The sequence below is a fragment of the Mercenaria mercenaria genome, unplaced genomic scaffold, assembly GCF_021730395.1.
Source record: "Mercenaria mercenaria strain notata unplaced genomic scaffold, MADL_Memer_1 contig_4273, whole genome shotgun sequence".
Lineage (NCBI taxonomy): Eukaryota > Metazoa > Mollusca > Bivalvia > Venerida > Veneridae > Mercenaria > Mercenaria mercenaria.
The window spans coordinates 52,400-66,905 of record NW_026462490.1 but is presented as its reverse complement, the minus strand read 5'-3'; the positions used below and the strand labels follow the sequence as shown (position 1 = coordinate 66,905).

Genomic DNA, 14,506 nt, shown 5'->3' with positions numbered 1-14,506 from the left:
GATCCCCATAATGAGACAACGTGTCAAGCACAACATTCAGACCCTAGCCCGAAGGTCAAGGTCATACTTAGAGGTTAAAGTTTAACATGGTCTGTTTCTTGTCCGTTCCATAACTCTTCCATCGATGAAGGAATTTTAAAATCACTTGACAAAAATGTTCCCTATACTGACATAACGTGTCATGCCCAAGACGCAGATCCCTAGCTTCAAGGCTAATGTGACACTTAGAATTTAAAGGTGAACATTATATGTTTGTTTTCCTGTCAATAACTCTGCCATTCATCAAGGGATGTTAAAATTACTAGTCACAAATGTTCACTATAATGAGTTGATGTGTCATGCGCAAGACCTAGACCCCTAGCTCCAAGATCAAGGTTACCTTGATATTTTTATCCGGTCACAAAATGACTCATACCTAAACTATTCTGATATTTTTGCGCAGACAGCTCTAGCATGCTTTTGCACACTTCGGGGGCATTTGCTACTAAGAGGTACAGCACTTGTTTGAGGTTCAATTTTCTATACTAAGTATATTTTCTAAGGTATGTATACTTGTATTTTCCCTATAAAATATAAAGGTCAGTAACGGTTGTTTGTCAAGAAACCTTAACACTTCAAGTAAGTTCGATGGTTAAAAATAAAAACTATAGCGTATTTATTAACGGTTATGCGAAAGCGATAATGTTACACACTGATAGCTACATGAGAACTGCACGCAGATATAGACTTGTCATAGTACGCTTATCAGCGACCACTAGTACTGCGGGAAATAGAAAGTGGTAGAATTGGACTGGGAATTCATGGCATGATTGACGTTTCAGATTCCATTGAAACTTAACGGAGTTATTAAATGAGCATGTAATAAAACTGTAAAACTGTATATTTTCTAAACCTACCCGAAGCACTGTGTTTCATAATAGTGCTTATTATCTTTGACTCGTATTCTTTGTCCATTTTTATCCATTCATCTAGGATGCAAAGAAGCTCCTGTTCTCGTTTTGGATCTATGGTATTTCTTTGAAGTTGATCTATTTCCTCCTGTAAGTTTGGTAATCTCTTGCTGCAGATACTATCTAATCTCAGTAGAGTCTAAAATAGACAAATAGACAAAATATTTTATCAATATTTATCAGTTTCTACACCAGTGCCAAAGTTTGGTGTTTTGTCGTGTGCGTTTTGTTGCTGTTTGCTCTTTTTTGTGACGTTTTCCAGTTGTTGTTTTTTTCAAGACTGTCAACATTGAAATACCTACCTGCTAAAGATTGTCACCGTTGAGATTTCTGTCTATTTGCAGTTATATGTAATACCTTGATGGAAGTGACTGTTATTCTAGTAAACTATTACAACGAATTAAGATAGCAGTTACAAATATTAGCAGCTTTACTTACGGAGTTGCCTATTTCGATAACATTATCAGACTGTTCAGTTTCTATACATATAAGAAGATCCTTTGAAAGTATATAATGCAATAAAATCAAATATAGTATATATAGAATAAAGTCAGTTCATGAGAGGCAATGAAATATAAAACATCTATCATAGAGAAAAGCAATGTATCCGTGTTGAAATAAATTTCGAAAATCAATGACAATGTTTTCAGAATTATGAACTATTCCAAAAGATTAAAACAGAAAGCTGGAATCGTATACGAAATTTGCGTAATCATCTTCGTTGCCCGACTGTTTCAAATTATTGAAACAACGCGTATAATTTTACCTATTAAAGATATGCATTTGGACACAGTATTGTAATACTTTATCGCATTTGGGGATTATGCCAACCATTCAGTTTTTATGTATATATTTTTACTTTTACAATTATACTTTTAAGGAAACCTATACTTTTCTGTAAGTAGCGCGATATTTTTAATAAACAAGAGATCACAGAGTGATCTTGGCGCCCACCACTGAGCCATTTTTGAGTGTTTCAATTTCCAGACTGGCTCAATGTCATAATCAAGGTCAAATTTCATTTTGGTACAGAACACTGTGCATGTGGTCCATGCATGTGGTCAATGCATGTGGTCCAAATTTGAAAGCTGTACCTTGAGAAATGTGAAAGTAGGTCACAAGATCAATTTCAATGTCAAAGTTCATTTCAGTATACAAAACTATGCATGTGGTTCAAATCTGGAGGCTGCAGCTTGAGAAATGTGAAAGTAAGTACTAGGTAAAAGTCAATGTCAAATTTCAATTCAGAACACAAAAATATGCAAGTGGTCCAAATTTGAAGCCTGAAGCTTGAGAAATGTGAAAGTAGGTCACTAGGTCATTCTGAAGATCAAAGTTCATTTCGATACATGAAACTATGCAAGTGGTCCAAATTTGAAGCCTGTACCTTCAAGAATGTGAAAGTAGGTCACCAGGTCATGGTCAAAGTTTTTGTCCGGTGCACAAAACTATGCATGTGGTCCAAATTTGAAGGCTGTAGCTTGCGAAATGTGAAAGTAGGTCACTAGGTCAAAATCAAGGTCAAATTTCATTTCGAAACACAAAACTATGCATGTGGTCCAAATTTGAAAGCTGTACCTTCAAAAATGTGAAAGTAGGTCACTTTGTCAATGTAAAGGTCAAAGGTTTTTTTTTGTACACAAAACTATGCACGTGGTCCAAATTTGAAGGCTGTAGCTTGAGAAATGTGAAAGTAGGTCACATGGTCAAAATCTATGTCAAATTTCATTTCGGAACTCGAAACTATGCATGTGGTCCAAATTTGAAGCCTGTACCTTCAAAAATGTGAAAGTAGGTCACTAGGTCAATTTCAAGGTCAAAGTTTTTTCTAGGCACAAAACTATGCATGTGATCTAAATTTAAAGGTTGTAGCTACAGAATTGTGAAAGTATGTCACTAGGTCAAAATCAAGGTCAACTCATCTTGCCACTCAAAACTATACATGTGGTCCAAATTTGAATATTGTAGGTTATTGACGATTTTAAAAGCTTTTCCCTATATAAGTTTATATGAACCATGTGACCCCCGGGGCGGGGCCATATTTGACCCTAGGGGGATAATTTGAACAAACTTTGTAGAGAACCACTAGATGATGCTACATTACAAATATCAAAGCCCTAGGCTTTGTGGTTTGGACAAAAATATTTTCAAAGTTTTTCCCTATATAAGTATATGTAAACCATATGACCCCCAGGGCGGGGCCATATTTGACCCTAGGGGGGTAATTTGAACAATCTTAGTAGAAGACCACTAGATGATGTCACATACAAAACATCAAAGCCCTAGGCCCTGTGGTTTTGGACAAGAGGTTTTTCAAAGTTTTTCCCTATACAAGTCTATATAAACCATGTGACCCCCGGAGCGGGGCCATATTTGATACCAGGGAAATAATTTGAATCATCTTGGTAGAGAACCACAAGATGATGCTTCGTACTGAATATCAAAGCCCTAGGCTCTGTGGTTTTGGACAAGAAGATTTTCAAAGTTTTTCCCTATATAAATCTTTGTAAATTATAAAAATAAACAAAGCGCCATAACTCACTCAAAAATTGTTGAACCAGTCTGATTTTCAGGGGACACAACTAGGGTACCAATACATCATTCTGACAGAGTTTGGTCAAAATCCCCCCCCCCCCACCCCCCACAGTAGTTTCTGAGGAGATGCAATAACAAGAAATTGGGCTAAAAATATCTTCCATATGCCTCGTACTCCATTTTTGCCGATTGTATTGTTTACGTTAACGTCACTTCCCTGATTATATATAACGTAACTTATCTTATATATTTGTTAGCTAGAATAATTACAAAATATGCAATCAAAGACTTGTGCATGGGACTTGATAAAGGCCCTGAGCCAAAACGTTGTCGCAAATAGTGATAATAAAATCAGTTAAAACTTAATCACTAGGCCTAACCAAATTAAAGAGTAGTTCATCGTATTTTTGCCACTCGTTAATTTCAGAAACAAATAAAAAAATGTATTTGGCTGAAGAAATCAAGCCAAAATTTGTTTGTGCGCTACTTATTACGGACGTATCAGTGCTTATAGTTCCAGTCACAAAGGCCTTTAATCACACTAAATACATTTGTCAATATTATATCAGCCCGCCTGCTTAACTTTTGTTTGTTTGTTTTTGGGTTTAACGCCGTTTTTCAACAGTATTTCAGTCATGTGACGGCGGGCAGTTAACCTAACCAGTATTAGTAGGAAGAGCGTCGGTCTACGGATCGCGGGGTCGCGAGTTCTATCCCTGGGCGAGGCTTATGTTCTCCGTGACGATTTGATAAAAGACATTATGTCTCAAAGCATTTGTCCTTTACCTCTAATAATTCATGTGGGGAAGTTGGCAGTTACTTGCGGAGATCAGGTTTGTACTGTCTGTACAGAATCCAGGAACACTGGTTAGGTATACTGCCCGCCAATACAGGACTGAAATACTGTTGAAAAACGGCGTTAAACCCAAAACAATAGTATATCATGATACTTATATTTAGATGCATTAAAGTTATTTCCCCTTATGCAGTTATGCCATTTTTCTTGGAATGTTTACCAAATTGAGTTGCCACAAAATTCGGATTAATTTAATTGAAAATTTGATCGATAACACCAACCTACATTATTTTTTGTAAGTGTAATTATGTATTGATGCATGTCACTTTTCTGTTTTCTGTTCTTCCTGCACAAATGATCAGCATTTGTACACTTTCGAAAGTACCTTATTTGTCGAGTTTTTTGTGTTTTCGCCCTGCCGACACGATAACAGGACTAATACATTAATTGTTGAGTTTTCGTGTTTTCGTTTCGGCAGGGCGGAAACACGACAGCACGACAAATATCTTATTTGTCAAGTTTTCGTGTTTTCACACTGGCATTTTCCGTTAGACAATCGCAAAACAATTTCTGAACTGAACACAGCATAAATGCATGCTAGAAAATATAAGTTTAAGAATAAAAATTGACTTATGTTCTGTGTATATTTTTACCTAATACCATTTTGTTACTTCAAAAGACATCGAAAGACGAAGGTCGTATATAAAAATAATATTTTCTTACAACTTAGACCAAAAAATGAACCAGAGGCCACCATTGCATCACTATATTTCAAAAATATCCGTGGGAATACCATCTGACCCGCTAAATAAGAGGGCATGACCGCCTCACGTAGGCCCTACTTCAAATTTTGGACAAAAATGAAGCAGGGCCACCATTTCATACCTATATTTGAACAAGGCAGTCTGAAAGACAGCTAAATCCCCCGCCACTGCTATGGATAGTGAAAGGGTAAACCTTTGATTTTAGCTGTGACCTTGACCTTGAACTGACATGGCTGACTCATGAATTCGTCTTGATGAGGTGATCATTTGACCAAAGTTTCATAAAAATCCTTCAAGGGGTTTAGGAGATACAGAGCTGAAACATTTGACCTTCAGTTGTGACTTTGACCTTGAGTTGACATGGCTGACTCATGAGTTCTTGATGAGGTGATCATTTGACCCAAGTTTGATGAAAATCCTTCAAGGGGTTAAGGAGATACAGAGTGGACACCAAATGGAAGGCTCAAACCTTCGACCCTTAGTTGTGACCTTGACCTTGAGCTGGCATGGTTGACTCATAAGTTCTGCACATCGTTCTGATCATTTGACCCAAGTTTTATAAAATTCCTTCATGGGGTTTAGAAGATATAGAGCGGACACAAAATGGAAGGCTCCAATCTTTGACCCTAAGTTGTGACCTTGACCTTGCGCCGGCATGACTGACTCATGAGTTCTGCACATCGTCTTGATGAGGTGATCATTTGACCCAAGTTTTATAAAATTCCTTCAAGGGGTTTAAGAGATATAGAGCGGACACAAAATGGAAGGCTCAAACCTTTGACCTTGAGTTGTGACCTTGACCTTGAGCCGGCATGGCTGACTCATGGGTTCTGCACATTGTCTTGATGAGGTGATCATTTGATCCAAGTTTTATAAAATTCCTTCAAAGGGTTTAGGAGATATAGAGCGGACACAAAATGGCAGGCTCAAACCTTTGACCTTGAGTTGTGACCTTGACCTTGAATTTACAAGGCTGACTCATGGGTTCTGCACATCGTCTTGCTGAGGTGATCATTTGACCCAAGTTTCATGAAAATCCTTCAAGGGGTTTAGGAGATATGGACCGGACACGATTTTGTTACGGACGGAAGGACGGACGGACGGAAGGACGGACGCAGACCATTCCTATAATCCCTCCGCCACTGGGGAGCTGTCAGTGGGCAGCACGCTCGACTATTCTCAGTGCTTGATAGTATAATATAAGCTATGAGTAAAACTAACATTACAATAAGAATATTCTAAGTCGAAAAGGGGTCATAATTCAGTCAAAGTGCTTTATAGAGTTGCCTCCTCCTTTTTACAGACCGAGGTCATGATGGTAAACAAGCATGCAAAATATGAAAGCAATATCTCAACTGACTTTGAAAATATTTGGGGTGGTACGCAAACTTTAACATTTATTCTAAGTTGAAAATGGGCCATAATTCAATCAAAAAGCTTGATAGAGTTGCCTCCTTTTTACAGACTGGGGTCATGATGGTAAACAAATATGCAAAATATCAAAGCAATATCTCAATGGACTTTTCACAGACTGGGGTCATGATGGTAAACATGTATGTAAAATATGAAAGCAATATCTCAATGGACTTTGAAAATACTTTGCGTGGTACGCAAACACTTTAACATTTGTGTGACGCTCACGCTAACGCCGACGGGGCGAGTAGGATAGCTCCCCTATTCTTCGAAAAATGACAAGGGAGAGACCCTGTGATTTCCCTGTCATGGGGTGGGTAACCCCCGTACCTCAGAATCTGGACTCTAAAATGCAGCAGGAGCCACCATTTTATTCGTATATTTCAAACATTTCCAGGCGGACACGTCCTGATCAACCTTATATGAGGAGTTACCCCCTTCTCTACGTAACCCATGCGGGTCGCCGATGCCTCCTTCATTCTTTAACTGATGCCACTCACTACATCTCAATGAAATAGTTCTGGAACCGGGTCTGTTATACATACACTTAGTATTCTTAAAACGATACCTGACATCTGACATATTATTGTATTGTTATCTAATCTCAGATGTCCTAATACAGCTTTGTGAATATACTTAATTCTGAATTGACGGTTCGCTTGAATAGAAAGACAAGAGGGCCATGATGGCCCTGTATCGCTCACCTGAGTACCAATGCTCAAAATAATATGATCAAGGTTTGACACAGAGCACATAGGCATACACATTTAATATCATCAGGATAAACATTTTCTAATAACAGTCTCTTTTAACCTAGTCAGAGCCCATTTCCATACCAAGTTTGAGGGTCCTAGGCTCAAATGCTGCATTTTTGTACTAACATGAATATTCCTTACCCCGGAAGACTTAAAATAACATTTAAAACCAATTTCATTACATGTTGCTGATATATATTCGTTTACATAAAATACAGGGAGGTAATTTGTCATAAATTCAGTCAAAAGTTATCTACCCTGATTGTCCGAGTCAATTTGATGGCACAAATGACATTTCAAATCAGTATCTTCATTGATTACTGAGATACACACATTTTAATTTGAATCAAAGGGAGGTAATTCGACATAAAATCAGTCCACAGCTATCTACCCTGATTGCTTCAGTCCAACTAAAGACAATAATGAAATTATAATTCTATAAATATTTACCGAGATAAATCCGCTTTCATTAAAATCAGGGGAGGTAATCATGCATTGGCCATTGGTATACACATGTAAAAGATCAGGCCTGGGATTCACTCAAAAATCAAAAGCCTGAAAATCTACATTCTAAAGCCTGAAATGTTCATTTTCAGTTGAATTATATAGGGAAATTCTTGCAGCCCAAAGCCTGAGATCAGGACCAGTCCTGAAAAATCACTGGCCTGAAAAGATACAAAGTACAAGCCTATACAACAATATATTAGTAAAGTATTCATATCGATGAATGTTCAATCAAGAGTTATCATATATGACTATTTCTAACCATGGAAGACATAATTAACGTTTAAAACCAACAATCTCATTAGAAGCTGCTAAGGTGTATTCATTTAGGTAGAAAATAAATTGAGGTAATTTGTCATAAATTCAATCAATATTAGGTAGGGGGCCAATAGGGTCTACCATGCACCCCCCCCCCCCCCCCCCCAACACCTCCCCCCACTAGACTTTTTTTCATAGGTACCAAATTGTTCGGCAGGACCAACCCTTTCGAAATAAAAAATGTTCCCATGAAAAAACTCTTTTGAACTATATAAGATTTCACTGTTTCCATGGCAACCGTTCATTTTTGGAAAATACGACCATATAGAGGATAATCAGTCATGTCTAGGTCAGTTTTGCTGATAACACAAAAATAAAAATAGTATCAAAATAGAGCTAAGACATTGGACTTTAAAAACAGCATTATTATGTTAATAAACTAATTTGCATATTCGTGAATATTAATGAGATCTTTATAAAATTACAAAATTTTATTAGAAAATAATATGTTTTAAGTTTCAAATCAATTTAAATGTACCAGACAGTTTTGATTTGTTCTGAAAGTCTCTCAGTGTTTTCTTAAATAGTATTTTGTAACACTGATAGTAACTTTTTTACTCCAAAGCAGGAATGTTTAGCTAATTTGCATAATATTAACCATAGCCACAACCAACATCTCAGGAAACAAGATACCACTTAAATTTAATAAAATGATATAATTAAATGTTATCAATGAAATAACAATTATGTGAGCTATATTGTTTGGAAATGAAGTTTGAACACCTGTTTGAAGAAGGAATCAGTATGTAACATACTTTACACATGCTACGTTACCATTTCAATAACCTTGTTTTGTTACATCAATTATTTAGAAAATATAGATCAGACAGCTTTGATCTGGTCTTAATGTCTCTCATTGTTTTCTAGGATAGTATTTAATTACTTTGAAGGTAAGTAATTTTTCTACATTAGGTATTTCAGCAAATTTGCTGAAATTAATTTATGCTGAAACAGATATCTCTGAAAACAAGATATAACTAAAACTAAACAACATGATGAACTAAACTGTGATCAATAAACTTGTGTTATTTTAGCTGAAGCACTTGAAAATATAATGTAAATACTTATTTGAAGGAGGAATCTGTTTATAACATACTTTACACATGTTACGTTACCATTCCAGTAATCTTGTTTTATTGTATCATTATTTTCTCAGAAAATGGTAAAAGAATATTTAGTCGTCAAGTTGTTAGATACTTCTACAAAATAGTAGTACAGTTCCATACTTTCCAAGCAATGAGATATTTTTCCATAACGGCGCTTTAAAGTATGTTACCACTGTAGTTTGCTGTATTTAGAAATATATATGTAGAAACTTGACCATTGATTTCAATATTATGATATCATGGATTTGTTAAAACTTTAAAGTATTAATTCTAACATTCTTTCTAAGAAATCGTCTGAAACATTCATTACACATTCAATGCTCCTTTTTCCATTTTGAATTAATGCATCGATCAGTTTAATTATACTACTATCTGTTTCTTAAATATGTTGTTCATTACTTTGATGGTTTCAATATCGTTGTCAATACTTACATTTTACATTGATTATATCTTTCAATGTATATATTCTGTATATATTAATATAGTATACATTGCTGCTAACATTCATACACTGATAACAGGGTTACAATTTGGGGCTTCCTTTCATGAAAATCGTTTTAACGGAATATTTATCTCGTTTTGTGTTATTGTGAAGTGCATCAATGCAGGTATTTACGTGTGGAATAAAGCATTTTGTTTTTCAGTTTCAGAAACACATGAATTGTATTGACTCCGATATTCATGGGCTTATTGGTGAAATATTCACTGTTGAAAAGCTGCACTGAACAAAAACTAAAAAAAAAATGAAATTTAAGGTACTTCAAGTAATCTTTAGATTTAAATATATAAAATTGGAAAAAGCAGTCAAGAATGTGAATGATACTAAGTCTATGAAAACCAAATGGTTAGGAAAACAATCACACAATGCTATTTAAAACTGACAGAAATATACTGAGTGCTGTATGAACGACACTTCTGAGTTGCTGAAAAATTTTGTAATAGCCTTTAAGAACATCCTTCTGAAGCAAAGATTGCAACCAAGCAAATAAATAGCAAACTCATTTGGTTCATAGCTGTTTATGAAAGGTAATGAAGTGAGAAAAGCATCTTACACCCCCTAGCACTGGCTTAAGAGGAATTCTACTTTTAGTACAGAATGACCCGAAATCAAACAAAACTGAAAGTGAGTACGAGGAGACTATTTAAAACTATCATATGGCACTTAAAGAGTATTTAAGGGATAGCAAATTGTTTTTTAAGCTCATCCTTTTGAAGAATTACAACACAATTGAGCAAAATAATAGCTGACTTGATTTGATTATGTCTGTTTGTTAGATGTTTTGAGATGTGAAACTGCCCTAATACCCCTAGCACTAGTTAAACAGTGTTCCGTTATAGTGAAATACTTTTATGGATTACTGAAAATTTGAATTTAAAATCAGATGAAATGTCTCAAAAATATGCAATGCATAGGTTATGAGGCAGTAGTGTTACTAGAATCAAATTCTGCACTTCTTGATTAAGATGTTACTTACGATGTTTTCACTTTAATGTTACCTAATATAGAATAATACTTGCTCCCTTGTTGATTATTTGTTATGAATAATATGTTGCTTTATAGCATATCATTCAAAAATTAGAAAGCAAATGACAAAAGAAGATCGTGGGCTCTTAAAATCACTTTATTTTTTTATGAATGGAATTTGATTACACTTTGATTCTGGAGCAATTTGTATCATACTCTTGAGTTTCTTGCTACAGTTTGAACTTTTGACAATGAGAGGTCATGCCTTTGTCATGTAACTTAATTGATAATAAAACTTTTTTGTTATGATTGATGCATAGTTACTCTTAGAAGTGTTTCTTTTAATGTTACGGTATATCAAGGAATATTCCAACATATATCCTTGTCTTTACAATTTAGAATACCAAAAAATATTTTGTACATTCTGTCATTCTTGGAAATGTTTCAAAATGACTACAATAATCTTCTTTATTAAACATATGTAAACAGTTTTATATATTTCTTATATCTTGATTTGGTATAACTAAAACAGTTTTGTCCAGCTGGTTTTAGTTTTAAATCTAAAGTCTTTTAAATTACTCTAAATACCAGCATATTTTCTTTTGTTTATTAGTTTTGGTTTAGCACCACTTTGCAAAAGAAATTCAGTCATGTAATGTTGAGCAGTGTGTCCAACAAGTGTCCACGGATTCTGTACCGGAACTACTCAGTTTTTTGCAGGCAAGTGCTAAGTTCTCTGTTTTGTACAGGTGGGTGTAAGTCTACATCTACTAAGCTGACTTTAGACAAAATGTTTTTATTTAATGGTTACAGAGAGCAAAGGCCTCATCCAGATATCTGACTCAGAAATCTATGATTCATCCTACAAAGCTAGGGTTGGTTCTTTTTATGCTACTTTCTAAAATTCAAAATGTACTTTTTACTAAGCTTGACTTTCATTAACAGGTAGACTGAAAATATCAGCTGTATGATGATAATATTATGGATGCACAGATGGATATTATTGTGTGTTTTATTGAACTTCCATCTAGAGATACATGGATGGTTGCAATCTATATTTTAGGCTATTTCTGGAAAAACAAGAAAACCTTCTTAAAAATAACAGCTAACAGTTTAAAGAAATCAGTATGCGACAATTTGAGCTTCAACTTCTTTCTAAATATCTTTTTAAAAAGCAAAGATTGTGGTAACGTATTTTAAAGTGTGTTACGGAAAACATATCACACTCTCTGACAAGTAAATAAGTATATTGTATTATTAAAGTACAAAATAAGTAATATTAATCATGTTTATGGAATATTTTCTGAATAATTGATGCAATACAACAAGGTTGTTGAAATGGTAACGTAACATGTGTAATGTATGTTACATTTTTATGCTTCCTTTAATAAAGTGCCAATTCTATGACTACAAACATTATAGACCACATAAAATTGGTTTTTCAGTGATAACAAGTTATTTTATCATTTTATTCAGTTTAAGGGGTTACAGAATTTTAATCATTGTTTGTGACAATGCTTCATTTTATGCAAATTAGCTGAGCACATCAACATGAAGGTAAACAAATTTGCCATAAAAGTAACAAAATAATATGTTACAAAACACTGAGAGACTTTAAGACCACAACATAGCTGATTAGTACATTTAAATTGATTTGAAACTTAGAAAATTTTATTTTTTAACAAAATTTTGTTATTTTTTAACAATCTCATTAATATTCATGAATATGCAAATTAGTTAACTAATATAAAATCCTGCTTTTTAAAGGCCATTGTCTTAGCTCCATTTTGACACCATATTTATTGTTCTATCACTAAAACTGACCAAGATATGACTGATTATCATCTACATGGTTGTCCTTTTCAAAAATGAATGGTTGCCATGGAAACAGTGAAATCATGTATAGTTCAAAAGAGTTTTTTCAGGGGAACATTTTTGATTTTGAAAGAGTTGGTCCTGCCAAACAATTTGGTACCTATGAAAAAAGTCTAGGGGGGTGCATGGTAGACCTCATTGGCCCCCGTACTATATGTATCTTCAATATTGTCCAAGTCCATCCAAGTTCAGATCAGTATCTTCATTAGTTACGGAGATATACCTATTTTAATTTGAAATAAAGGGAGGTAATTTGACATTAAATCAGTCCATAGTTATCTACCCTGATTGTCTCAGTCCAACTAATGGCAATAATGAAATTTCAAATAAGTCCTGTAAGTACTTACTGATATAAATCCATTTTAATTACAATTAGGGGAGGTAATCAGATATAAAATAACTCTGGAACCTACGATTGGATTGACAGATACGTCATGGAATCTTAAATTTATTGTTGTTGAAGCTATTTTGGAAGTTTGTATCAATTCAATATAACTAAGTCTCTATATGGCTGCAGGCAAGGTCAAAATAGCAAATTCTGGACTTTTAAAGAGCCATAACTCTGGAACCCATGACGGAATCTGACCAGTTCATAAAAGTTACCAAGATCTTATGGTGATACAAGTTGTGTGCAAGTTTAGTTAAAATCAAATCATAAATGAAACTGCTATTGTGCAGACAAGGTCAAATTAGCTAATTTTGGCCTTTTCATGGGCCATAACTATGAAACTCATTATGGGATCTGGCCAGTTCAAGAAAGGATCTGAGATCTTATGGTGACACAAGTTTTGTGCAAGTTTGATTAATTTCAAATCATAAATGAAGCTGCTATTATGCAGACAAGGTCAAAATAGCTAATTCTGGCCCTTTCAGGGACCCTCACTCTTGAGCTCATAATAGAATCTGGCCAGTTCAAGAAAGAAACCAAGATCTTATTGTGATATGCTTCTTAAACCCTTTGCCACTGGTTTCAGAATAACTCTACGTTCTATAACAGATGTCGGAATAGTATTTGTCATGTTTTCGTGTTGTCGTGCTAGCAGGGCGAAAACACGACGGATAAGGTATTTGTCGTGTTTTCGTGTCTGCGGGGCGAAAACAAGACAAACAAGTGAATGAAGTATTGCCATGCAATACAAAGTCCCCTACTGAAAGGCACCTAATTTTCTCTACTGCAGAATAGCATAATAAACTGATATCTGCCAATGATGTATAAACAATATTGTACTATACTAGTATATACAGTATGTTATAAACAAAAGACTTGGATTAAAATTTGTATATATAAAACCCTATAGTTGTTTTCATATACCACTTTTGGCCGATTATCAAAAAGGTAACGTTATTTATAGTAAATAAAATCCATGTAAGTCCACACAAATCTCTTTACCAGGTAGAGATAGGTCAAAATACACCTAACATGTTGTACCACAGAAAACTGGTCTCAATTTTCCCCTACGGCCTGTGATAAGTAAGTTACAATATAAGCTATTTATAGTAAAACAAAGAGAGATAATTCTAAAAATCAAGAGTGCCTCCTGGTGGTGAACATTTGTGCCAAGTTACATCAAAATCCCTCCATGCATAAAGAAGAAATGCTCCGGACAAAGTCATTCTTGAATTTGACATTTGACCTCGAAGTGTGATCTTAACCTTAGACCTAAGAACCTGGTTCTTGCGCACAACAATCTGTCTCATGATAGTGAACATTTATGCCAAGTTACATCAAAATCCCTCCATGCATGAAGAAGAATTGTTCCAGATAAAGGCATTCTTGTATCTGATTTCTGGCATCTGTGTTTGACCTTGACCTTCGACCTTGGGACCAGGTTCTTGTGCATGACACTCTCTCTCATAGTGGTGAACATTTGTGCTAAGTAATATTCAAATCCTGTTTTGCATGACAAAGTTATACACCCGACAGGAAAAATGTCCCATTAACCTTTGATCTCCAAGTGTGACCTTGACCTTTAAGCTAGGGTTCTGGGTGTTGCGCATGACATGTCGTTTCATCATGGGGAATAT

The 14,506-nt window shown here is 35.0% G+C and overlaps 1 protein-coding gene across 1 annotated transcript in view; it reads right to left on the bottom strand.

Annotated features, from left to right (window-relative positions):
* Positions 1-896: 896 nt before the first annotated feature.
* LOC128553754 (uncharacterized) overlaps positions 897-14,506 on the bottom strand; it is a gene marked incomplete at its 3' end in the record, with an annotated part of 56,514 nt that continues 42,904 nt past the window's right edge. The window contains exon 7 of the mRNA XM_053534930.1: positions 897-1,089. Coding sequence (XP_053390905.1) covers positions 897-1,089 — 193 coding nt within the window. The remainder of the gene's footprint in view (positions 1,090-14,506) is intronic.